The sequence below is a fragment of the Lepidochelys kempii genome, chromosome 2 (genome assembly GCF_965140265.1).
Source record: "Lepidochelys kempii isolate rLepKem1 chromosome 2, rLepKem1.hap2, whole genome shotgun sequence".
NCBI classification, from domain to species: domain Eukaryota; kingdom Metazoa; phylum Chordata; order Testudines; family Cheloniidae; genus Lepidochelys; species Lepidochelys kempii.
The window spans coordinates 194,956,096-194,983,156 of NC_133257.1; the positions used below are offsets into that span (position 1 = coordinate 194,956,096).

Here is a 27,061-nt window from a genome sequence, read left to right on the forward strand (position 1 = left end):
CAGAACCTACGAACCATCCAAACCCCTGCTCCCTGTCCTCTGACCGCCCCCCAAGACCCTCTGCCCCTTATCCAACCCCTCGGCCCCGGCCCGGCACCCTTAACACGCCACTCAGAGCAGCGTGTCAGAGCCAGAAACGCTGATGTGCTGACCCGCTGGAGCACGCAGCGCTGTCCCCCAAAAGCGTTGCTTTACTGCGTTATATCTGAATTCGTGTTATATCAGGTCACATTATATCGGGGTAGAGGTGTATTAGAAGACTGAATGCAGTTCCCTTAGTGATTTTTAGTGATAGTTCATAAGTTAGTCAAGAAAGATACAAATTTAGGACCTGATCCTGAAAAAAAAACAACTTACTATTGGGCAGAGTGTCTTTAACGGGACTACTCCCAGTAGCAAGCAAAAGAGAGTTCACAAAACTGGTCCCTTATCCTTTAGTGCGGATTATATCTATCTATCTATATCTCTCAGTATCATAATTAGTAGTAAATATTAATGAAAAAAATAATGCCAAGCCAAAAATTCTCAAGCAACAACGACAAAGAAATAGAAATGGTGGAATAATAAATATTGACAGAAATGAAAACAAGATAAATTCCTTAATTATAGAAGTTTTGCATTTTATTGGGGAAGTGAGTGGACTGTAGATTTGAGAAAATGATTCAATAAACAAACCTCCCTCTGGCTCTGTCACTGACTGGGTTTACATAAAAAACGAGATCTAAAAATGCTCAACTCCTTAAGTGGAGGAAAGAGCATGAGAACAAACAAAAAAAAATACCCCATCCTACAGTACATATAATTCACCACTTTTAGCTTATATAGCCCTTTATGTATCTTACAAAATTGTATTATTCTACATACTATATGTAAAAATAAAATACAAAGTCAAATCCACCCAATTTGGTGGATTTTTAAAAAATATAATTTAACATAAGCAAACCCACTGCGAGTTATGCTATAATGGGGAGTGTATGCTTCATATGTGCGTTAATATATCAATGTTTCCAACTACTAAAATGTCCTTTAAATGGGCTGAGCACAAATTTCTCACAGATCAGTTCTATCAGAGATTTTAATTCTCAAAATTCCACTGCCCCATACATTTCAAACTAACCCCAACCCTTTCCATTATTCAGCACCATGTTCAGAAAAATAAGGCAAAACATCCCCAATAAAATGATCTTTTGTAGCCCTGCATATTTGTAGACATTCACATGATCTTCTAAAAATAATTTAAAACATAATGGTTGGTTTGGCATATGCAAAATGCCAGCCCCTGTTCGGAAATATTTTTTTGTTTACATGAAGGTGCCTTACTGCTCTTTCTTATTTCAGAGTAAAAAATATCCAAAGCTATATAATGCACTTTAAGCAAGGGTGACTGATACTCCTAAGCCTATACCTTGACATCTTAAAGCTTCATAAAGGTTTCATGCTCAAAGCTCTTGGCTTGTAAACAACACAGCTGGTAACAGCAAGTAGTGATCAATCCATATCTTGCTCAGAGATTAGGAGTCTGTATTCCAAACAGCAAGATACTTCTCTTATTAGCTCAGTGCTGGCTTCTATCAGTTTCTAGACAAACCTTATTCTTCTGATCTCAACTATGGGTTGTCCCTTCACATGCCTAGCCATACGCCTGATCCTTAAGGCTAGATTTCATTTTTTCTTTTAAACAAAATAAACTCATGGGCCAGAAAGATCCATCCATCCCCCTACCTTTCCTCAAAATGTTCCTACAAAGGATATTCCAGCAGTACCCCAACAGTTGTGCAACAGAAGCATTCAAATTGACCTCCCCCATAACCTTTCCAGTCCCTCCTTCCTTAAAGGGAACAGAGAGAGGCAGCCTGGTCTCTGAGAAGCTTTCAGACAGATTGGTCAGAAAAGGCTTGATCCAATCCTCACAAGAGTCTTTCAAATTAAAGAATGGGAACTTTTTCATTTACTTCAGTAGAAGTTGGATCAAGTCAATAGAGAACAGTTGACACATCAGTCACTGGCAGGCACTGAAATGGATGCAGTTAGCATAAAGGAGCACAGTTCATTTGACAACAGACAACACAAACTTGAAGTACTGGGAAATCCCCCCATGTGTGGTATGCAGCTGAAGGTTAAGCTAGAAGAGCGTGACAGTTTTGGGCAGCGGCTAGCACAAAAATTGGCCTAAAATAAAATAAATGGAATCAGACAGCACATGAATGAACCTCAGGGCCCCTATACTAGAGTCTGTGCTGGTAAAATCCTTCTGCTTGTCCTTCCTAATAGAATTCTAGAACAGCGTAATACCTGGAAACAGCAAGGGAAAGATAGAAATGCAGAAATATAAAAATAAAAGCAGAAAGGGATAAAAATTGAGGGGGAGGTAATGTACCCTTTTAAAATATGTTACACTTAAAAGATTAAATACCCTTTAAAATTGATTTAAACTAGTCTGATATTTTGAGACTGTCTAAAAATCATATGATACTGTTAAACACAGTTAGTTAAAATGCTATTCCACTGCTCCCTCCTTGAATAACTGCTACAACTAGCTTTTCATTAATATTGCTTAAAATGACTATCTCCAAAAAGCATGCAAACATGTAAAAAGTCTTGATGTGTATTACAGAATAAAATCAAGTTTAGTAGACATAGCTTACACTACTGGGGCGATCAGGGCCCAAACCAATTCCCATTGAAGCCAATGGGATTCTTTCCATTGACTCTAGTGTGTACTGGATTGGGTCTTTAATGAGAGAGGAATTTCAGAATGAAAGATTACTAAATGTTGTTTGTATCTTGTACTGTAGAAATACAATAGATGCATCCATATTTTTATGCATACTATATATATATATTATATATATATATATATATATATATATATATATATATAGTGCAAGTTTTGCATTGTATATCTTAAAACACCTGCTTTTTAGCCAGTAAAATGATAGACACCAAGATGACAGTACATTACAATGTTAAATTGTGTCCAAAAAACTACAGAAATTCATATACATTCACATGGTTGCCTAATGTGCAGCTTCTTATGAAGCTTATGCTTACATCCACTTGAACCCAAATATGAATTTGAAAGGCGGAAGCTGCATTAGTATAATTGCACAATTCATTTTACATATGCTCTGGATGACTCTGAAGGCAGGATATCATTTCTTGAACAGGTTTCCCTTCATAGCAGATTTGATATACGGCAGTGAACAGTGGAAACCTAGCAAAGAAAAGAAAAAAGCAACATAAGATTAATCTATAATGTCTTGTTAGGTAGAGAAGAGAGCACCTGAGAATCTGTGTGTTTCTTTTGGAATTTACAAGGCACTCATGCTATGATGATGAGTGCAGAATATATACAATACCTACATACATTTCAGGCCCTCAAAAGCCTAATCATTATCAAGCCATACTGGATCCTGCAACATTGTTATGCATAACTTGACAGTTCATTTATTTCACAAATGAAAACAAATGCTTGCCACTATTTTTTTGCAATCATCTTACCACATGCTCAGCTACAAACAGAAAAGATCAACCTTTCAAATAATGATCAAGTATAAAAAAAAATTAGGATACCACAAATTTTTCAGAGATCCCATCAGATTAAAAATCATAGACCAAGATTTTCAAATGTAAAAGTCTACAGGTAAGTATGGGTTTTAGGATCCTTAAAATAAATAGGAGCCTGACTTTTTATTTATTTATTTATTTTTAAGTTGGCCACGTTTTCAAAAATAAAACTTCCATGTGTGTTTTACTGACATTAAAGGACTATTAAAACAAAGAATTTTTAAAAATCCTAAACCTATTTATTTTTATATTCAGTGTGGATAATGAAAACAGATCTAGTCAATTTCACTTTCTAGATCTGAAAGGCTACAGTGTTTAAGCTGCAAGCACCACAACAGAATGTTTAAAATCCTTGCAAAACTTTTTGTAGGAATAAAAAAAAAAAAAAAAAAAGAATTCTGTTGGCCTTAAGGGATTTTTGTTTTTAAATATTAAATCTTAAATGTTAGGCCTAAAATTGACATAGGAATGTCTGTTTATGTGTGATCATTTCTAGAGATGGGCACAAGACATATTGTACTTGTATGAAGCAAAAGTAAGCTTCAGATGGGTACAGGTATTGCATTGCTAGTTATCAGGCTGTTCAGAGAAGTTGCGTGATTTAAGATGGGACCATTGTTTCAAACAACATTTTAATACCAACTTACTGCTCTCCATCACAGAGAATATTTCTGTAAGCACAATTCAGAAGCACTTTACTGAAAAAATGACAATGCTTAAGTTAATGGTGACAACAATACTAGAGGCAGGAAAAGCATGTATACTACATGTGAAATGTGCATCTGGGAACATTAAAGGGATTAGTTCTGCAACTACCTTTCAGATGAAGAGTTCTATAGCCAACTTACACTGTAAATATACATGCTGATCCTGCAAAGTGCATCTCTCTCTGTTGGGTATCACGGACATCTACAAGCCTCCATATGACAAACAGCCATGCATCTGCATAGAAGTTTGCAGGATTGAGGCCTAAATTCTACCAGTGATGTTGCACCCCATAAGGCTTTATGAAAATATGCTTATAAATGTATATACGACATAACTGATATGTTTTATGCTACATATGCCATGTAACATATCTCTGTAAAGGTTATGATCTACTGAATCTATTAATCCTATTTGTATGCATGTATCATTTTTGTGTTTGAAGTTATGAATATTGGCTGTGTACTTGCTTGATTTCTAAGTAGCCTTAGTAAACATTGGTCAGCTTCTTGAGAAAGGAATGTGCAAGTTAAATGCCCGATCAAGAAGCACTTAACAGACAATGGATCTTGAAAGACTCCAATCCACATAAGAAGCCTACTTGAGGACGTTCAAGGTAGCATGTGAACCATGGCTGCTACCTGTAAGTTCTGAGTCATGCATGGACATGTGACTTGCCCATGTGACTCCAAAACTCCATCATTTAGCCGGGATTCTACACAGGGGGAGGGAGGGGTGTCCACCCACAAGAGAAAGTCTATTTAAACACTGGGGAGATCCCTCCATTTTGTCTTCAGCTGGCTCAAAGGACAGACTCTCCACCCCCAAAGGATACCTGAAAGAAACTGGAACAAAGGACAGTAACCACAGGGGATGTGAGTGATTGCTGGACCCAGACTACTAGAGGGAGACTAGTCTGTAAAAGGAAGCTTACTGGAACACCTCTGAGGGTGAGGTTTTATCTGTATTCAGTTTTCTTACTGTGTTAGGCATAGACTTGCGTGTTCTATTTTATTTTGCTTGGTAATTCACTTTGTTCTGTCTGTTACTACTTGAGACCACTTAAATCCTACTTTCTATATTTAATAAAATCACTTTTTATTTATTATTTAAGCCAGAGTATGCATTAATACCTCGGGGGGCGGGGAAGGGCAAACAGATGTGCATCTCTCTCTATCAGTGTTATAGAGGGTGAACAATTTATGAGTTTACCCTGTATAAGCTTTATACAGGGCAAAATGGATTTATTTGGGGTTTGGATGCCATTGGGAGTTGGGCATCTGAGCGTTAAAGACAGGAACACTTCTTAAGCTGCTTTCAGTTAAGTTTGCAGTTTATGGGATGTGGTTCAGACGTGGGTCTGTGTTTGTGGCCGGCAAGTGTGTCTGGCACAACGCGGCAGGGTTCTGAGGTCCCAAACTGGCAGGGAAGGCAGGGGCAGAAGTAGTCTTGGCACATCAGTTGGCAGCCCCCAAGGGGTTTCTGTGATGCAACCCATCACGCTACCCTTACTAGACTTTCAACCCTATGTTTTAAATTTTTATTTTTTGAAAAGCACCAGAGTATACTGCACAGTTTTTAAGCAAATGTTTGAAGATTAGATTAAAAAGCCAATGCCCTTAAAATAGGATCATTCAGCTTCCACTAGGTGCAATAGTGAGAATGAGAAGGGGGTCTGTGTAGTAACCAGCTGGAAATAACTTCGCTAACTGACACAATCCAAAAATACTATTTTACACCCAAGTGTCCAAGAATGACAGTATCATCCAGCAAAAATTTACATGAGTTTTTAAAACTACCCTTTAGGATGAGGACAAAAGCAGAGAAATAAACAATAGCCTACTTCATGTCATCCCGATTAAAAAAAACCTGCTGTGTTCAGCTCTGTACTTGCCAAACGGAAAAGCAGAAAAATAAAAAAATAACTTATTTTAAGATGTCTAAGAGAGCATTACAAACAGTAACTATTGAAAGCGATTGTTCTAAACAGCTTTCTTCCCCCAACCAGCTTAATTGTGCATACATTGCAGAGATAGGACTTCTGTGCCTTATTTTTAGAAGTAGTACTAAAACATAGAAAAGCAGATGGTGCATGAAAAAAATTGCACTTTAAAAACTGCCAAAAATAATTTTTAAAAGGGACTGCCAATCAACTGACGAAACTGTTCATTTTTGTGATTTTGCCTCATCTGAAAAAGGAAGAGCTGAAGAAAACACATTCCAAGTCTTACTAAACACAGTCTACATATGGCTTTAGGAATCACGCACATGCAGAATCTCTTGAATAAATGACATCAGGAGAACCTGCTTTGTTTTGTACCAGGAAATACTAAGTTAGATGATTCTATTTTACCGTAAACTAGGTGTCACAAAGGAAAGAGAACCACAATATCAAAGCTACTATCCATGCTTCTGACCCATCTATGAGATGAAAGCAGCCACTACATACAGCTGGTCAGTTAAACAGAATTTTAGTAACAAGGCTCCTTTTCCTTGGAGATAAGCAACAAATTTTACCAGCAAGAAAGCTACTGGACGGTCTTTCTGTTTACAGGGTTTATTAAGTTTCAGAGTAGCAGCCGTGTTAGCCTGTATTAGCAAAAAGAAAAAGAGTACTAGTGGCACCTTAGAGACTAACCAATTTATTTGAGCATAAGCTTTCGTGAGCTACAGGGTTTATTAAGACGCTCAGCTTTATATTTTAGTTTATTGTTTATTTACAGTTCTGCAATATTGTGAGTTAACACAGACCTTAAGTAAATGCTTGCTTATATGTTTAAGTTATACATGAAACTAACAAGAAGATACATCAGGCTTGACAAACAATTCCCTTGTTTATTAGCTTCCCTGTGAGAGTTATAATCTTATGCAGATAAGATATTTCTCTTCCGCATCAGGGAGTTCTCACTGGTAAATTATTGGAATGCAATGAAGAGTGAACTAATGCATCATGTACTGAAGGGAACCTGAAACTGAGTCCCTACCATTGCTTCAGAAGTACATCAACCAGTTTTGCAGGCAGGCTATTGGGGCAGTTGTGAATATGGATTAAATGGTGGAATTTTGCCTCAGAAGTTTTCAGATCCTCTATTGTCTAGCAAACAGCAAAAATCAATATACTAGATGCCATATTTTCCTTTTTGATTTGTCAAGCTGTATAAGCACTGAGCTGCCATCCTTTATACATACCTTACAATTTTTGTATGCAGTTTCATTTAAGTGATTTGGAATAAGCACTCTTAAACTGTACAAATCAATGGCCAAACAGCCGATGCAGAAACATAGTTGATTGAATAGGGTCAATAGGTTTTACCTATGGTACATTCCAGAGACTACAACCTGGACCAAGCATTGTTAAACCGATGCAGCTTTTCTCTTATGGCCCGACCCTGCAAGGTGCTGAACACCATTAACTCCTAGTGAAGTTGTTGGGAGGTAAGGACACTTAGCAAGACCATGAAAGATGCTGAGCACCTCACAGGAGGAGGCCCTGAGTTCAGAAGTATCCCTCCCAATTTCAGAAAGATACCAATTTTGTCTTTATTCTTACTCTGTTAGTAGCCACAAATCTTCATTTCTGAATTATAACCAGCAGCAATTAACAGAACAATAGTCACCAGGACAATTATTCTAGGCAAGTCATCAAGAATGTCTACAAAATGTGTCAAAAAACTAAATACTTCCCTTATGAGAAACTCAAGATTATTCTGGGAAAAGATTAAAACGAAGTCAAAACTAGGCAAAGACAAATCAAACATGCCACTATGCCTCCTAGGCCATATCCTCAGACACTTGTACTCATGGCCCCATGCTCTCTTCCACATTCTGCCTCCGTGGCAGTCTTCCACGGACTCGTGACTCCATGGAAGCCCATTCATGGGAACTCCAACTCTACCAATCTGGAGAGAGGAGGGGAACCAGCTGGGCTCCTCAGGATTCTTTCCCCCCACCTCTTTCCACCCCCAACAAAAAAAACAAAAAACCAAAAAAAAACCCCAACCACCCTGCTAAAACCCCAACCACCCTGCTTTTGGCTCTATTAATTTATGCTGCTTTCTGGTCCGCATTGCATAACCCAACCCTGGAGGAGCGTGTATAAGGAGGACAATCCAGGCGAAGCCCATGGGAGGGGAAGTGAATGGAAACAAGGCTCCTGCAAGAGTCATGCCGTTCAGAGGTAGGCAAGAGCCAGTAGGAAAAGGCAGCAGAGCTGAGGCAAGGGGCATCCCTGAGATCTGCGCAGTAAAGAAGTACAATTCCTATTTCCATGGGAATTTCCATGGGTGCAAACCATATGATTAGGAAATTCCATGTTAAAATCTAGGGCACTTCCTCTCCTACATTACCTTATTCCTGCCTAGGGCAGATGGGATCACCAAGATATCTCTGAGTAAATGGAGGATTAAATTGCAGAGCATTCAGAGTTTAAATATAGGCTCCCACACCATTAGTTCTAGTATATATATTATGGTCACATTAATCTCGCTGTTTTAAAATGTATGCATTTTGTTGGGGTTTAAGTCACTTTGTCAGCATTTTACTTTGTTTCCTGAACATAAAAGCAAAAGTCTCACAATGATCAAAAAACAAAGAGTGAAAAAATGGAGGGCAAAACAAAACAAAATAAATGCCCCATGTCCTCTTACTTACTTATCCACCATTCCTTTCTGCTTCAGGATACGATATACTTCTGCCGAAGTCTGTGGTCCCTGCAATTTCTGGCCATTTAGCATTTCTTGCTCCAGTTCTTCAATGGACTTAACAGTATTTTAAAAATAATAAAAAAAAGGTTAATCATGACAAGGTATTTCCAACCTAAGACACCATTTTGAAGAATATTATGAAGAATAAGAAGGTTATTAAGCCCTGATAAGGGTCTTCTCCTCTCCTGGATGACACTACTGCTTCAGCATGGGGAGACAGCTCCCAAAGTTTGCCCAGCTGAGGGTGGTAGAACTAAAATCTTAAATGAACAGTCACTCAACATGAGTATTAAGATGCATGAAGACTTGATGGGAGAAGCTGGCTAGTGTCATTGAAGAATCCTAACACTTCCTCCAAAAGCAGTCCATGGTTTTCATAATGGTAATTACCTACATGCCTGTGTGTAAACTTCCTCTTTCCCCTACTCCCTACCTCCAGTTCTCCTTCTCTTTGGAACTGCCTCATTCATTCTAGCTTTGCAACACTGTCTCTATGGTAACACACTAAAGGACAAAAGGCGGGGAGACAAGACTATGTTAACTGATTACAATGTGACTAGTATAACCACAGTATTCTAGTAACAAGTCAGCACTGAACCTAGTGCTCCTATGACATAGATTTCTGCAATGCTAGCCATCACACAGAGACGAAGACAGGCCTTGGTACAATACCTTCCCAGTTTTAACAAATGCTTCAGCCACCCTCCGATTGCGGCCACCATAACACGTTGTGATCAGATCAGCAACTCCACAACTCTCCAGGAAAGTGGCAACAGACACCTGTCCCTTGCAAAAGATTTTTGCAAAAGCAATCATCTCCATTAGGCCAAGTCGAATAACAGCAGCTTTGGTATTATCACCACAGCGAAGGCCATCACAAAACCCGGCTCCCACTGCCACAATGTTCTAAGGAGAGGAGAAAAACAGTGGGAAGCAAATTAGATACAGTTTAGAGAACCTCTGAAGTTACAAAGGGAGAGAGTGCAAGTGTTCTGGTAAGAATCACATATACAAATATCAGCTCGCTTGTGTTAGCTAGATGGCTGGATTAGATACAAAAGCTAACACAAATACAACATTAAAGTTGAGAATATTGTAAGGGAAGTCAAAAAACCAAGGAGCCAAATTCAGCCAAGCTAGTGCAGGTAGGTTTTGAACACACCCTTTTGCGCCAGTCAAAATGGGGGTCTACAACCTACACAGCTAGAGCAATCATTGTGCCTTATGGTGCGTGTGTGTGTGACCACCCCATGCAGGGGAGATGGTGTTTGTGCTCCTGGACTCCGCTGATATTTCACTGGCAGGTGCTACATCCTTTTCTCCATTAGGGGATTCCAAGCTGCTTATTGGCTAATGGTACCTGCTTTTTGAACAGCACTGAGCCCTTTCACCTCCCCAGAAGGGGAAGCTGTAGCCACGTTGCATTGCCACAACCTGTCCCTCTTTCTGTCACCTTTTACATCCCTGCTCCCTGATACTAGCACAGGCTGCTGTTCTGGCCAAACTGGAGACATTTTCTGGGGACGTGTGAGATGAATGCATTTCTCAGGTGTACTGATCATGTCTGACTCTACTGTCTTCCTTGAAGACACCACAGTGAAGCTTAATGCAGAAGGATTCAGTATTACTTTATGGTGTTTCTCCATCACATTCTCCCTACAGTTTTTGAACAGTATGATGCAGATATAGCACAAAACTTCCCTTTAGATGCCAACCACTTGTCTGCTGGACACTCACTATTTTTTAAGGCTGTATGTCAATGAATGGCGAACGTTAGCCTCCAATTTCTGCTATTTTGGCTTTGTTTACTCTTTCTATTTCAAAGCTGCTCAGCCCACATGACCCACAATTTGACCCAGAGTGCTTAAATTGTTTGCTTTTGTCTTTCATCATTTGTTTGTCAGAGAGAATAGGAAAGCTAGTTGTAGTGCTTTAAGCAGGCCTTGACCAGCTTGAGCAGGGAAAACAGTGTGCATGTTTTAATTCTGAAAGCATTAGCTTGTTAGACCTTTTCTACAATGTTGCCATTGCACATTCTGACAGGTAGCCTGCAAGTAACCAAGAAGTGATTAGCACACACAGCCTCATAACATAGGTACACCTATGATATTATAGCCTCATACAGCTACTTTATGAATTCACATGCCGGATTCTGTATTTCCACTTTTCTCTGACCTCTCCTTAATGAAAGGAGATATGACAATTCTCTCTCTCTCTCTCTCTCTCTATATATATTATAGGTAGCAATGCCTATAGTTAAGTTTGCCTAACACATTTGATTATTCTCCGTTTCCAGTTTCTCTGTTTCCAGTTATAACTTCAAACTAACCATCTGGGCTGAAATTTTCCATGTCAAGTGTCTGCCTTAGGCTCAATTTTTGAGGAAGCATCAGATAAATGCTTCAGCCATTTCTCAGAATAAGGTTAGGGGAAAAAATACATTGTTTTGCACATATTTTTTTTTAAAAAAAACCCCATAGCTGTTTTGTTCAGAAACTAATGCTTTGGAACAGGGGCCTGCAAATTGGCAGAAAGTTTGTCTTGGTGCCAGGGCTGTGCCTTGTGCTGTCCCAATGAAAATTCGCTTAAATTTGCGAAAGTTATAAGCTTCTGAAAAAATCTCAGTTCACTCGTGCTCAGTATAGGCTTAAAAGAGTTCAGCCACTAAATTCTTTGAAGAGTCCCTCAGAACTGAGCATTCTCCCTCCCCTCACAGATCTTATGTGCCAACTGTTTCTGCACTACCCCCACCAAGTGACTAAGAATGCTCCACCCCAAGGCTGCAGGGCTAAGCAGGACTTCCCCTGCAACTGCTCCTCCTGGCTGCCAGGGATTACTGTGGTGGTGGGTAAAGGAGCTGGGAGCAGGAAAACTCTCTCTCCTGAGCTCTCATTTATCCTGCTGCTGGCACCTAGGCAGCATGCAGGCAAAAGGAAAAACAGCCTGTATTGAATGCAGATGGCTGAGGAACAAGAAAGATTGGGGGCAGGACCTTACGCAGAAATATCAAGCTTGGTTTCTTTTACAGTCCTCAGTGAAGAATGGACATGTATAAAGAAAGCTTGTTCGTGACTTTTTTAAGTTGGTAAGTTTAAAAGCATGCATGAAAATATTTGTTTTTTGTGCTACTTTATTTGTTTTGGGCAAAGGTGCTACTGGGGCGCCAACTTCTAGCTCAGGAGCTCTCAAATTTTTCGTGGTCCACAGAGTGTCTTGTAGATTCCTCCTTTCCTATTGCAGAACACCCATGTGGCAACTCCAGCAAGCGATATTGGGAAGCACTATGCACTTTGTTTTCTTTTAATATAATTTAGTTGCTGGATATATGAAGAAGAAGCTCTCACCAAGAGCAGCCAGATACTCCACAAATCACAATCAGAGAACTTCTGTTCTAGCTTAAAAGGTTGGAGACCATTAGAAGATCAGTTTAATGAAGATCTGTACAAGACAAGAGAGTCTTATTTTGAAGACAAATAAATAATAATAATAATAATTAATAATAATACCACCACCTAGTACATGGTGCTTTTCATCAGTAGATCTCAAAGCACTTTACAAAAGAAGGTCAGTATCATCAACATTTTTCAAATGGGGGAAAATGAGGCATGCAAAGGCGAAGTGACTTTCACAAGCCCACCCAGCAGACCCAGTGGCAGAGCCAGGAACAGAGTCCAGGTCCTCTGAGTCCCAGTCTAATGCTCTGTCTACTAGGCCACACTGTCTCTCCTTAATTAGTAACGGCAATGTTAACATACACTCTAGTGGTCCCTACTCTGACAGTTAAGATGCTCCTTTGTCTTTTGCAGCAATCAATAAACTCTTTTTTCCCTGTTGACAAGGTTCCATTAAATTATTTGACAGATGCAAGCTCCAGTACCATCTGCTGCCTATAAGATTTAATATACATGACATTAATATGCAGCAGCACAGATATCCTGAGCTCTATTATCACTAAAGCCCCTATATTTTCAGTTACATGCATATCCATTGCATTTGCAGGAACTCATATTTATGCACAATAGAAATGTGCCTATCTGTTTGCAAGCTCAAATACTCAATTTACCTGTGCAAATACCTGTTTGTGCATACAGCTGTGGAGTTTTGGAGACAAAGTAAGAGCAATTCTATTTTGCAGGTTCATGATTTTAAAATGTTGCCTTTATGATGACTTGAAACTAAGAGTAACTCAATGCTCCAAGCTAAAATTAAATAAATACATTAAATAACACTACTGAAAAGCTTTTTTTTTTAAACCAAACACTAAAAAAAAAAGGTCACCTGCAGGTGACTCTGGGTCTCACTCCATGGTGGCACCTCAGCACATAGGAGCCAACAACTCAACTTTGAACACAACTACCTGCCAGCTATCTCAAGTAAGCAAGGAGGGCCCAGCAGCTGGAGTGAATACAAACAAAAGGAGGAAGTGCTTCTGAATGGGTCTGCCCTGAGAGAGACATCTTGGGTCTGAGATGAGAAGATCTAAGTGGTAGGCAGAGCAGTCCTAAGCAAGGACTGGACTTTATATTATCTTATTGCTTAGATGTCTGTTAAAGTTGAAGCCCAAGAAGATGGTTGAGTTTTGATCCTGCCCAGAGTTTAGGGACTGTTGTAGAACAGATGGGAAAGTCATCTTCTCATAAGCAACTCAGTGTGATCACACAGAGCCCTTCAGAAATGCAAGTTTGATTAACTTCAAAAGGCTACGCATACTGCGTATGCTGCAGCTCCAGACTTTGATGACCATATGAGCATTTTGTAACGTGAGGGTCAGTACCAACAAAGAATAATTTAAAACTTGCAATCCAACATTGGTTTTGACAGTAAGTTTATGGAGTCCCTCATCATGCTGATGCATATGGTTTCAGAGGCCTTTTTTAACAACACATTGTCCTTCCACAATTAAGCTGATAGTAAAAGGAAAAGCAGTGTGTAATCCATGTGAGATTTCATGCTTTCATCTGTGCTGCAAACCTGAGCTGGTGTCTCTAAGGATACCCATACAAGTATTAGAACCTGTTTTCCCTTCTGCTTACACATACTATTGTGCAGAAAGGAGTGAGACAACAGATATTTGAGGTTGGGAAGGAATTTTCCTTCAGGTCAGACCGGCCTGGGGTTTGTTTTTTTTTCCTTCCTGTGCTGTATGGGGCAAGGGTCACTTGCAGGTTTAAACTAATGTAAATGGGGAATTCTCTGTAATTTGAAGTCTTTAAACCATGATTTGAGGACTTCAGTAACTCTGCCAGAGGTTAGGCGTCTATTTCAGGAGTAGCTGATGTTCTGTGGCCTGCAATTTGCAGGAGGTCTGACTAGACGACCACGATGGTTCCTTCTGGCCTTAAAGTCTATGAGTCTAATTCTCAGTGCACTTCACAACAGGAACCATTACTGATACAGAACAAACCTGTGGATACCTGGTTCACAGAACCAGCAAGCTATTGTTTACAGCCATTTCTAGCTCTCTCCCTGATACCACCAGATCCAGTGACAGAACTGCAGCTCACATTTCAAGACACTTCATGAGTTATGATAAGGCCTCCATTTCAGCGCTCTCCGTCTTCTATACTTCCAGATAGCTCCATCAGCCCATTGTCAGAGAAAATAAATATAGCAAGTGAAGCAGATATTCAGAACATGTGTCTGAACAGCAAATTCAGCAGATGTTCTTTCATCACCTAGCTGTGACAGCCCTTATTAGTCTTCATTTAAATGTGCTTCAGAATAATTTCAAATGTAAAATTATCAGCCAGAAGAATGCTGTGTTCAAAACTTTCTTATTTTCTGTTCCTTTCAATTTTTAGGCAATCATCCATACTGAAATCATCCCTGCTTAGAGGAGTGAGGGAGGAGGAGAAAGGAATGAAACTAGTCCAGGGATATAGCTGTATCATAATCTTCTACTGTATACCAGTATATTATGCAAGAAATAAAGCTGGAATATTATAAAGATCTTGTCTTCATATGTCTTTGTTTAAACTATGATGCAGATGAGGAGTTAGCGGATGTGATTGCAGAGCCATTGGCCATTATCTTTGAAAACTCATGGTGATCCGGGGAAGTCCCGGATGACTGGAAAAAGGCTAATGTAGTGCCCATTTTTAAAAAAAGGGAAGAAAGAGGATCCTGGGAACTACAGGCCAGTCAGCCTCACCTCAGTCCCTGGAAAAATCATGGAGCAGGTCCTCAAGGAATCAATTCTGAAGCCCTTAGAGGAGAGGAAAGTGATCAGGAACAGTCAGCATGGATTCACCAAGGGCAAGTCATGCCTGACTAATCTAATTGCCTTCTATGACGAGATAACTGGCTCTGTGGATGAGGGGAAAGCGGTGGACATGTTGTTCCTTGACTTTAGCAAAGCTTTTGACACGGTCTCCCACAGTATTCTTGCCAGCAAGTTAAAGAAGTATGGGCTGGATGAATGGACTACAAGGTGGCTAGAAAGTTGGCTAGATTGTCGGGCTCAACGGGTACTGATCAATGGCTCCAAGTCTAGTTGGCAGCCAGTATCAAGTAGAGTGCTCCACGGGTTGGTTTTGTTCAATATCTTCATAAATGATCTGGAGGATGGTGAGGATTGCAACCTCAGCAAGTTTGCAGATGACACTAAACTGGGAAGAGAGGTAGATACGCTGGAGGGTAGGGATAGGATACAGAGGGACCTAGACAAATTGGAGGATTGGGCCAAAAGAAATCTGATGAGGTTCAACAAGGACAAGTGAAGAATCCCATGCACCGCTACAGACTAGGGACCGAATGGCTCGGCAGCAGTTCTGCAGAAAAGGACCTAGGGGTTACAGTGGACGAGAAGCTGGATATGAGTCAATAGTGTGCCCTTGTTGCCAAGAAGGCCAATGGCATTTTGGGATGTATAAGTAGGGGCATTGCCAGCAGATCGAGGCATGTGATCGTTCCCCTCTATTCAACATTGGTGAGGCCTCATCTGGAGTACTGTGTCCCGTTTTGGGCCCCACACTACAAGAAGGATGTGGAAAAATTGGAAAGAGTCCAGCGGAGGGCAACAAAAATGATTAGGGGACTGGAACACATGACATGAGGAGAGGCTGAGGAAACTGGGATTGTTTAGTCTGCGGAAGAGAAGAATGAGGGGGGATTTGATAGCTGCTTTCAACTACCTGAAAGGGGGTTTCAAAGAGGATGGATCTAGACTGTTCTCAGTGGTAGCTGATGACAGAACAAGGAGTAATGGTCTCAAGTTGCAGTGGGGGAGGTTTAGGTTGGATATTAGGAAAAACTTTTTCCCTAGGAGGGTGGTGAAACACTGGAATGCGTTACCTAGGGAGGTGGTAGAATCTCCTTCCTTAGATATTTTTAATGTCAGGCTTGACAAAGCCCTGGCTGGGATGATTTAGTTGGGGATTGGTCCTGCTTTGGACTAGATGACCTCCTGAGGTCCCTTCCAACCCTGATATTCTATGGTTCTATGCAGAAACCAGAATCATGTACTGTGGCTGCTGTAAGCACCTTACATACTCTAAAATAAATACTGTAGTTGCATTTTACTAATTCCTCCTCTAAAAGCAAGTATTGGGATGGAATATATGCCTTCGACTGTATTCAAGACTGCAGTTTGCAGTGGTACTGCAGACAATTAAAATAGGCACTGTTGCAGAAGTTATGTTAGAATCTCTCTTTATTTACAACAGTACCCTCACAGTATAGAATGTTGTCCTCGTGGATCACATAGTTTTTCCCCTCACTTTTCAGAGAGAAATTCTCTCTCGAATCAGTGAATTACATAGCTCCAATTTTCACCAGTTTATCATGATGTAAATTCCCAATCATACTGAAGGGACAGGAAAATTCCTTAACAGATTTTAAAAGCTAGCACACATCTGTACTCTAAAATATGATTGTTAAAAAACAGAGATATGACCAGGTTAATCATATCTTCAAAAACAAAAGAAAAAAATTGTTAATTAAATTACCAGTAATAAAATTTTTAAAATTCTCTATTTTAAAGTAGCCTAGTTCACATTTCACTATCTGTTCTCATTTTGCTTAGTATACGCAAGAAAGATAGGCTAGAAACTTAAAGTAAACTTGCTAGTCAGTTTCACATTGAGGTTTTCAATGCACTAGCCCAAGATAGCAATGTTTGAATTATGAACAGCTCAGGGAAGAAGTGTTTACATACCCACAGTCAGGACAAATTTGGCACAGAACTTAGGTTTAAAGAAAAAAAGGGTGCTTTACATGACAAGAAAAAAAAAAGTGTTGTTTAAAATGTAAGACCCAAATAAAGGTTTTCATGAAATTAAAAAAATTACGAGTTTGTAAAAGAACAATTCAGAAACACAGACATTTTTGTTTGTAATACAAATGTTAGCCTAGTAGATGAGAACCAGAAAGTAAAAGATGATTTGTCTATTTCCACTGCAGAAGAGGGACTGAATGTAACAGCACAAGTAAATTACATTTTTAAAATACTCAATTTTAATAATGTAATGTATTTTATAACATAGGCTAGACTGAAATCTACAGATGAAAGCATTAGGTATATTATTTGATTTGTTAAAAACAGATGGGGCCAGACTTTCATTTGGTGTAGCTTCACTGATGTCAACTGAAATATGAAGATTTACACCACATGGGAATTTATACCAGATTGGGCCATGTTTTTTAATGTGAACCCTTTATTACTTTTAAACAACCACTCTGATTTTTATTTATTATTTCATGAAAAACTTCAGTTAATCTTTGATTTTCTGAAAAGCTCTTCACAGGTGAATCTGGAAGTTGTTTTTGTTTGTTTAATTAGCGATATGTTGTGATCAGCACCCACTGGGTTGTCTCCTCAGGGCAGAGTATTTTATCAAATTCCTTTTCATGTTCTTTTAAACGGTCAGCATCAGACCCTAGTAGACTAGGCCTTTTAGACCATTAATCAGTGACTTTAGCTGGTGAGTAACAAGACCTAAAATGAATTCACACCAGTATTAACAAACATCAATCATAATAATAATAAAAGAACAGATCAAGAAAATATGCAAATTTAATCTTAGTAGCTATCTAGATTCAGAAGAGAAACTGTCTTAAATTCTTCAACACCTACAGATAGATGCTTATGTCTATATTGACTTGGACCTTCCAGCAATGTGTCAGCAGACATCCAAGTCCTACAGGAGTTTAGACATACCAATCTCAAGGTCCCTTTCACCTAGAGCTCACTCTCTGAGCTGAAGTCAAAACCCAACATTCACTGGCTTAAATCCACCTCTATGTCTCCAAGAGTTTTCGTGTTCCCAGACAGTTCCTTCTTCCAGAAGTATACAGGAATTAGAGGGGTCAGAAAATGTCAAAATGAAATTTCAACAATCAAAAAAAGGGAACAATCTAAATCTGTAAAAATTTTCTGACCAACTCTAACAGGATTGTGTACAGGGATGTTTTCTTGGTGACTCTGCATATCACCACTAGAACATCTGAAAGCAGTGGATAAACTAGGCCAGATTCTGATCTCCGTAACATCAGTATAAATTCAGAATCACTGCAGTAAAGGCCAGTGGAATAACTCCAGATTACGCTAACATAACAGAGATCAGAATCTAGCCTACCAGTCCATCACAGGTTTCCTGCCAGTTACATAATTTCAAGCAGGATTTAAATATGCCAGATTCACAGCAAAAGCTGTCTGAAAACCAGGCTCCTCATCTCCTGCAAATTACCTGAATGTAGTGTGACGGAGCAAGGCCAGATGGCTATAGAAAAGTAGTGGGAGATAGATATATTAGCTCCAGGGTAAACAAATCCCTGGTACCAGGATAAGTTAAATGGCAGCTGCTCCAGGTCATTTAAGACACCTGGGGCCAATTAAGAACTTTCTAGAAGGCAGGGAGAAGGCTAGGTTGATTAGGACACCTGAAGCCAATCAGGAGCTGGCTGAAACCAATCAAAAGCCTCCCAGTCAGTCAGGTGGGTGTGCATGTCAGGAGATGTGGGAGGAAGCTGTGCTGTTGGAGAGATGAGTAGTACACACCATATCAGGCACAAGGAAGGAGGTCCTGAAGTAAGGGTGAAGTGGAGCTTGAGGAAACGAGGGCTGCTGTGGGGGAAGTAGCCCAGGGAATTGTAAGTGTCATGTTTCTAAAAAGTCAGCTACCAGAGCCGATACTATTAGGGTCCCTGGGCTGGAGCCTGGAGTAGAGGGTGGGCCTGGGCTCCCTCCTTTGCCCCCCACCCTGCGATTAATCAGAGACTGGGAGAAACAGAGATTGTGCAAGGGAGGATAGCTTCTCCTCACCTCCCTTGCTGGCTTATGATGAAAATGGCTCAGTAGACTGTGACCCTTGTCTCTAGAGAGAGACGGGTTATGTGGAGGGTCACAGTGAGCCTCTGAGGCTAGTGAAATCTGCCAGGAAATGCGGGACCCACGGAGACAAGGACAGAGCTTTGTCACAGTAGTTTAAGACTCCATGATTTCCCACACAACCACCTCAACCTGACTAACAGAACCAGGAACCAAACAGCCCCTCAAGTAAAACAGAGTATTTCATGTAACATTTACTAATCATTACACAGTGTTTATGCTGACTACCAGTACGTATTACTTTATTATATTTATAAGCTTTATTTTTCTTTTCAGTTATTTTCTGAAGTACCATAAATGTTGCTTTACTAGTACATGACTGTGTTCAGTGAAATTGCTTCCCGTCACAAACATTAGAGAACATGAACTATTGTATTTCTGGCCAGGGGCCCAAGCCATTAATAACTTATATATAACAATTTCCTGTAAATTAATGTGAAAAGAAAAAAAAAATCAATAGGAATCATTTTAAGCGACACTTCACTTCCTATCAGTACAATTCAGTTACAAAAACAAAAGAAAAAACAGCTTTGTAGTTCTTTGAAAGAATAGAAAAATATTTGTTTTACTGTTCAGCCATTCTGCACAAACCTTGTCCAATACAAGTTTGGAGAATACATGCATCAGATTTGTATACAACAATATAGCGCTTTACATCTTCAAAGTGCTGCGTCAACATTCACTATTTGAGAAGGACACACTGGTAATGAAGAAAAAAATTCCACTTCTTGTCCAAAAAATATTTATACCTACTACAGTTGCAACCACTATCTCAAATTACTACAGCTGGAAGGAATTAACAGACATGCCCCATTTTTAGGTTTACTCTGTACACATTTGACAACACTTTGTGCTTAGTCAGTTTACTTGTTTTCCTTATTGTTTGCAAGTGTCTTTCATCACATAGCAACAGGGGAGAGAAAAAGCATTTTAAAGAGTAAGAAAATGGCAGCATGATGACTGGAGTCCAGAACCTGAAGTTATTTTTAACTCCTTTTTAAAAACTGTCGTGATTTCATGTTCATGGAGTCCCCTTACTACTTACTGCCCATCTCCCAGAAATGTATTTATTGCTATTCTCATTTGCAGATGGAGAAACTATGGCTCAGAGGGCCAAATTCACCATTGGTGTTATGTAGAAGAAGTTCTAGCGAAGTCAGTGTCAACCTACTACCTTATTTCCGTGGTGAAACTGGACAAGGGAGACTAAGGCCCCATCCGTGCTTCTGAAACTACCTCTAACCTGAAAGGATGAAAATAGCAATTCACAGGATTTTTCAGCAGGCGCAAGGCTTTATCAGAATAAGCCAGAACTAGGTACCATAAGCAAAAACAGGCATAAAAAGGAAATTCCCAGTCTAGGGTTCACCCAGACTTTGGTATCTGGGCACAGAGCCCTGCCATTCTCACTCTTCTCTCCAGGAGCCCTTATACCTCTTCATCGTAGTACCTACTTAAGGGAAGAGGAACGTAAATCTGGAGTCAACACCTAACCAGGCAGAGTCTGACTAGACTGCTCCCTGCCTCTCTTTTTCAAAGCCATTCCAGCTGGCACAGTTGAGACAACTGTATAGATGGTACATAACTTTGCTAAAACACCTGGTCTGGGATAAGTCTTAAAAAAAACTGTTTTAGCAGAGTTGTGTCCCACCTATACGCTTGATATAACCATGCCAGTAGAAGCAGCTTCTAGAAACAAATGGGATAGGGAGCAAGGGAACTATGTGGTTTCCAGTATAAAAAGGGTTAATTTCAGCTTCACATTCCTCTCCCCTTGCATAGGGGCTGCTGTACACACAGACCTTGCCCAGAGGCTGGAATGGATTTTAAAAGTGTTTCAGGAGTATAGATGCAGCATCAAGTCCATAAAGCCACAGAGCAAGTAAATGGCAGAGGTAGGAACAGAACTCAGGATATCTTGATGCAGAGCTCGATGCACTAACCACATGCCTCACTCCAGTTTTATATCTAGTATTTGTAGAGTTGTGTGTTCAATTATTTTAGTTTTAAAGAATGTATTTTTTATATTTGAGAGAGATACACAGACAACCTTTTAGGGGTAAATACTCTCCTCCTTCCCCCCATCTCCCTTCCCCAGTCATATAAAAATTCAGCACGGCTAACTGTACCTTAAGAGCACCACAAAGCTCAACAGTATCTGCATCATCTACTACAGTTATTCGGAAGTTTGGCGTCTGCAGGAGTTCTTTGAAAAGAAGGCCATTCTCCAGGATTTTACTGCCTGTTGAGGGGGGAAAAAGCAAGCAATGAATAATTTATTCATTTATTAACCTGGCTTTTTAGTGCAAGGCAGAATACTTCAAAGCAGAATACTTCGAAGCAGGAGTAAGATTGTTTTTCCCCACTTCCCCTCCCTCCAATCAAGAAAGACTATTGGTAAATGTATCCATGTTAAGAACTAAGAGCTCAGAAGAACAATCACACCCTTTTTGTTTAAATCCATTTCCCTTGTTTTTTTAATTTAAATAATTAAAATTGGTTTAAAATACTCTGTCCAAGTTATCTTCTCAGCAGCTGCAATTCTATGAAGTACTTTAAGGACATGTCCAGACCTACTGATAAAACAAGTCAGATACCTTATTAACACAGCAAGCTAATGTTGCCCTAAAAAAGAAATGTCTGTCAACATTTTAAACTAACTCAATCGTCTAAAATAATTATATGCAAGAGATGTTAACGTGACACTAAGTTGGCAAAGCTAACTACACAAAAGTAAAAAAAAAAAAAAAAAAATTAATGTTCTAACAACATTAACTCCCTCAGATTGCACACAGCTGCATATATTTGAATGCACATGTGAGACTCTGTGAAATCTATGAATAGGTATGCTCTCCAGACTTAGATGGGTGCAGAGATATCTGTGCTAGTAGTTCCAATTGCAGGATCAAGGCCAACACCTGGAGTTTAGAAGAACTAGTTACAATGAAAACCTACAAAGGATACAGTAGTACCTTTAAAAAGTTATAAAGATGGAAAGAGTGTTTCACAAGCTGCAACACCTGTACTAAAAACATCTTATCACTTGATATTAGACCATGTAGCAACCTATGTAGCAAAATGTTCTGCACAGCAGTGGCATGGCTACTTTATCAGTATTGAACAGTATAATTGTTACTTTGTGGCCTGGTAATTATTTCATTTCATTGTAAAAGAAATAAGAGTCAGCTCTGAAGTCACAATCCTAATGAGATTTCATAATCTCTCCTCCCAATGCCCTACTGCTACATTTGGAAGTGCAAACATTATAGGAAGTTCAGAAATTAAATATGAAAGACTTAGCACCTTCTGATAATGATTGATTAAAGCTGGCAACAGTGATGTTCAAATTATTCAATGTGGAGTTTTGAGCATAGACATCAACATTTAAACACTTTAATTACACAGATTGTTACCTATTGTGGTTTCACAGAACTTCTCTGCTGCTACCTCATTGGCAATGTTAGCTCCCATCAGCACACTGATGTCTATTCCCATTTTCTCTCGAATAATGTCAGAAATCAGCTTGAGTCCCTCTGGGCCTTCATCTATTCCCTGCAGCCAACATTTAAGTGAATTACTGAACAGGCATTAGACAGAATAGACTGCATCACAATTATCCTTCCTGGGTAGAAGCTACAATAAAGTTTATCCAGTTAGAGACAGAAGATAGTGGGCTTGCTACCACAGAGATAAGCCACCCACACATCTGGCTATACAGCCTTGCGTCTGCTGTGACCTTTTAGGAGGTCTTCCTTTGATACAAAATTGCACTTAAAAATTAGGAATTAACTACCAACATCTAGATGACACCACCAGGATTTATTTTGTGCTAAACAAAGAGCCCAGTCCTGTAAGGTGCTGCAAGTTCATCTCTCCTGGGATCAGATCCTCAGATGATGTAAATGAACGTCCCCCTACTAAAGTCAATAGAGAAATACTGATTTCCAGCTGTTGAGGAGCTGGCTCATTGACCTCAGTGGAAACTGAGGCACAGAAACTCACAGGATTGGATTTTAATATTTTTATGTAGTATTTTGTGGAGAAAACACTCAAACTGAAATATCACAGAGAAACTGCTTCGTGTTTAATGACAGCAACGGCTTACTAGTCAATCAGTTCTAGTCATCTTGAACACTACTACAAGTGAAAAGCCTGTTTGTAGATATGGAAGAAGCTGATTAATAATACTTTTGCTCTTATGTAGCATTTTTCATCTATCGATTTCAAAGCGCTTTACCGAAGTATCATTATCCCTGTTCTCCAGAGACAGAGAAACTGGGGCAGGGAGAGACTGAAGTGCCTTGAGTAGATCAGTGCCAGAGGGGAGAATAGAATCCCGAACTCCTGACTGCTTGTGCCTTTTTCAGGGAACTGAAGAATCTCCTTCGTCCAAAGCTATTTCTTCCATGGAACCAAAATGTGAATTAACTGTGCTTTTTCCCCTCTGTAGAAGCACAAAGCTCAAAACTGTCATCCTCCTTCCCAAAAGTATAAATATTTAGGAGGTTATAGAAACATTTTCTTTGTAAAGCCTTATTTTTAAATGGTTTCTCATATCTAGCACATAGAAGACCATCACTTTGAACTACACCATGGCCTTTTTTTAAGTATAAAAAGGCATTGCTGAAATCCATTTAACTTTACATAAGCCACAGAAGACATTCCTGGCTGGCAGAGTTTTGCATTCCTAAGGCTCAAAAAATGGTTTATTTTTAAAACCACTGCACAACTAAGAGATATTGTGAGACACATGTACTAAACCAGCCAATGAAAACGTAAGTCAATTACTATACTGTTGCATTACTTTTTTCACTCACTTAACACCTTTGTGAACCATACTGTAGAGTGATGAGAATCTGAAAGCATGTTCATGTATGTGTTGTTTTTTTAACAGCTCCAAAGATGCCTTGACAGTCTATTTATTACACCCCCAAAAAGGCAATTAACCAACAGCTGCCATTCAGTCTCTTTAAAGGGCATTTGGAACAACTACCTAGATATGAATTTGCGCACCTGAATGAATAACCTGCAGTGAGAGAGATCACACATAACTGGGTACTAAATCCAGGCCTGCCATGGACAGACAGAACTTCTGCTGAAGTCAAAGAGAGCTGCACCTACTTATACTAGGTCTGAAGTTGATCTCAAAAGAAGCAGGAACCCAGGTGGATCTGACCCAAGAACTTCCACAGTGTAGGGGTATTCCCGACATGGTGTAGAGTCAATGTAATGGCTCCCAACATAGGCCAGGGCAATAGATCTAGATGCTGCAATGGTCTACAGAGGCAGCTAGATGTAAATTAGAACAACCCAAAGGCTGGCCAGAGAAGATTTCAAATTGCTTTTCACTCCTGTGCTCTTCTTGTATTGCAATGTTAAAAAAGCAAGTTGGATTCCATTTCCTCTGATTGTTCAACACAAATATTTACTGAATTCCAGGCATTTACCCTGTCATAATCAATTTAAGGCAACATGATTTACAGATGCATCATTCAGGGCCTCATCTGGCATTCACCTTATCATTCACTAAAGAAAATAAATAAAGTTTTATTTTCACATATTAGGTTGAGTTTGCAGGTCTGGCAGTTAAACATATACCTTTCATTTGTAAAGAGAGTATACTACATATAGAAATCAGACAGAAAAAGGACCGCACTAATGCCATTTTACATAGAGTGACCAAATGTCCTGATTTTATAGGGACAGTCCTGATATTTGGGGCTTTTTCTTATATAGACATGGTCATAAATATAAAGGGAAGGGTAACCACCTTTCTGTATACATTGCTATAAAATCTCTCCTGGCCAGAGGAAAAACCCTTTCACCTGTAAAGGGTTAAGAAGCTAAGACAACCTGGCTGGCACCTGACCCAAAATGACCAATGAGGGGACAAGATACTTTCAAACCTGTGGAGCGGGACAAAGGGTTTGGGCTGTCTGTGTGATGCTTTTGCTGGGAACAGATCAGGAATGTAAGCCTTACAACTCCTGTAAAGTTAGTAAGTAATCTAGCTAGAAAATGCATTAGATTTTCTTTTGTTTAATGGCTTGTAAAATAAGCTGTGCTGGAGGGAATGTATATTCTTGTTTTTGTGTCTTTTTGTAACTTAAGGTTTTGCCTCGAGGGATTCTCTATGTTTTGAATCTGATTGCCCTGTAAGGTATTTACCATCCTGATTTTACAGAGGTGATTCTTTTTACTTTTTCTTCTATTAAAATTCTTCTTTTAAGAACCTGATTGATTTTTCATTGTTCTTAAGATCCAAGGGTTTGAGTCTGTGTTCACCTGTACCAGTTGGTGAGGATTCTTATCAAGCCTTCCCCAGGAAAGGGGGTGTAGGGCTTGGGGGGATATTTTGGGGGAAGACGTCTCCAAGTTGGCTCTTTCCCTGTTCTTTGTTTAAAACGCTTGGTGGTGGCAGCATACGGTTCAAGGACAAGGCAAAGTTTGTACCTTGGGGAAGTTTTTAACCTAAGCTGGTAAGAATAAGCTTAGGGGGGTCTTTCATGCAAGTTCCTGCATCTGTACTCTAGAGTTCAGAGTAGGGAAGGAACCTTGACAGATACCTATTACGCCCCACCCCTTGTCCTGATTTTTCACACCTGCTATCTGGTCACCCTAATTTTATATAACCCTCGTTCAGAGCAGAACTACACTAACTACAGAATTTGTTTCCAGTAGCCACACTAAATGTACTTGCATAGAGATATAAGGAGACAAAGTGTGTGTATGCATGCACACACGTGCACGTGTTTAGAAATAAAAAAATCCTCCATTACTTACAAATGGTGAAATGATTCCATTCTCACATGCTCTTTTGTTAGTGAGATCAGATCTCTGCCCCTTTGTACAGATTTTGGTCCCATTGACAGAGGGAATATGTAGTTTGCACACAGTTGCAACAGAATAAAAAAAACATTTGCACCATTTCTTTCAAGAGAGCACCTCCTGGACCACAGCAGCAGCTTAGCAATGGGAAGTTGTCTGGTAACCAGTTCTGGCTTGTGTAAGAAATGTCATCCAACATTACATTAAATATTCAGACTAAGAATATACTAATGTTTATGGAAAAAATAGAAAATCTTTTCCCTGGCATAAATAAATACTTTTTCCTTAGCATAATTTTACCAGTGCATTAAATATTTATTCTTTACATAAATATAGTCAATAACTATCAAGAATTTAAACTGTATGTTTAAAGGAATATAGACCCAGTTTCTGATCCAAATCTGATCTGTGTAAAAGCCACAGTAACCAGACTGACTTTTAGAGTTATTCTGGTTTCACATTGACATAAATGACATAATGGTAAACAAATAGGCCAGAATAAGTTAGGGAAGAATCAATTACATTCCTCTCAAGAGTTTAAGAAAAGAGAGTGAAGGAACATGTCCTCAATTCTGTTGGTGTAGGCTACTTGGTGACATCAAAATGTTCAGTCTGAGATTTTATTTTCATCTCAGATAGCTATTGGCCGACATGGAAGTTTTCGTTGCTATATATTTATTGCTTTCAACACTATGCCAGAATCATGTGCCCTATTTCTTTCATCCTTCAATTCAATGAATATATAATCAAAAATTTATCTGTAAAATACAACACCTGAACTAGAGCAGTGTTACCTTTTAATAAAATTCAGGCTTTCAAGACTAAATCCCTTCGATGGGGCAACACCAACAAAAACAAGAGTCAATGGTTTTAGCTAAACTAAACTAAAGAGAGCCAAATTTATTTAAAAAATAAAAATGAAAGATCTGGA

The 27,061-nt window shown here is 39.4% G+C and overlaps 1 protein-coding gene across 3 annotated transcripts in view; it reads right to left on the bottom strand.

Moving 5' to 3' along the window:
* Positions 1-603: 603 nt before the first annotated feature.
* Positions 604-27,061, bottom strand: part of GPD1L (glycerol-3-phosphate dehydrogenase 1 like) — an 87,619-nt gene continuing 61,161 nt past the window's right edge. For all 3 annotated transcript variants that reach the window (XM_073333365.1, XM_073333366.1, XM_073333367.1), the window contains 5 exons: positions 22,716-22,854; positions 21,432-21,544; positions 9,648-9,881; positions 8,923-9,029; positions 604-3,214 (listed from right to left, as the gene is read on the bottom strand). In XM_073333365.1, coding sequence (XP_073189466.1) covers positions 3,118-3,214; positions 8,923-9,029; positions 9,648-9,881; positions 21,432-21,544; positions 22,716-22,854 — 690 coding nt within the window. In that variant the 3' untranslated portion in view covers positions 604-3,117. The remainder of the gene's footprint in view (positions 3,215-8,922; positions 9,030-9,647; positions 9,882-21,431; positions 21,545-22,715; positions 22,855-27,061) is intronic.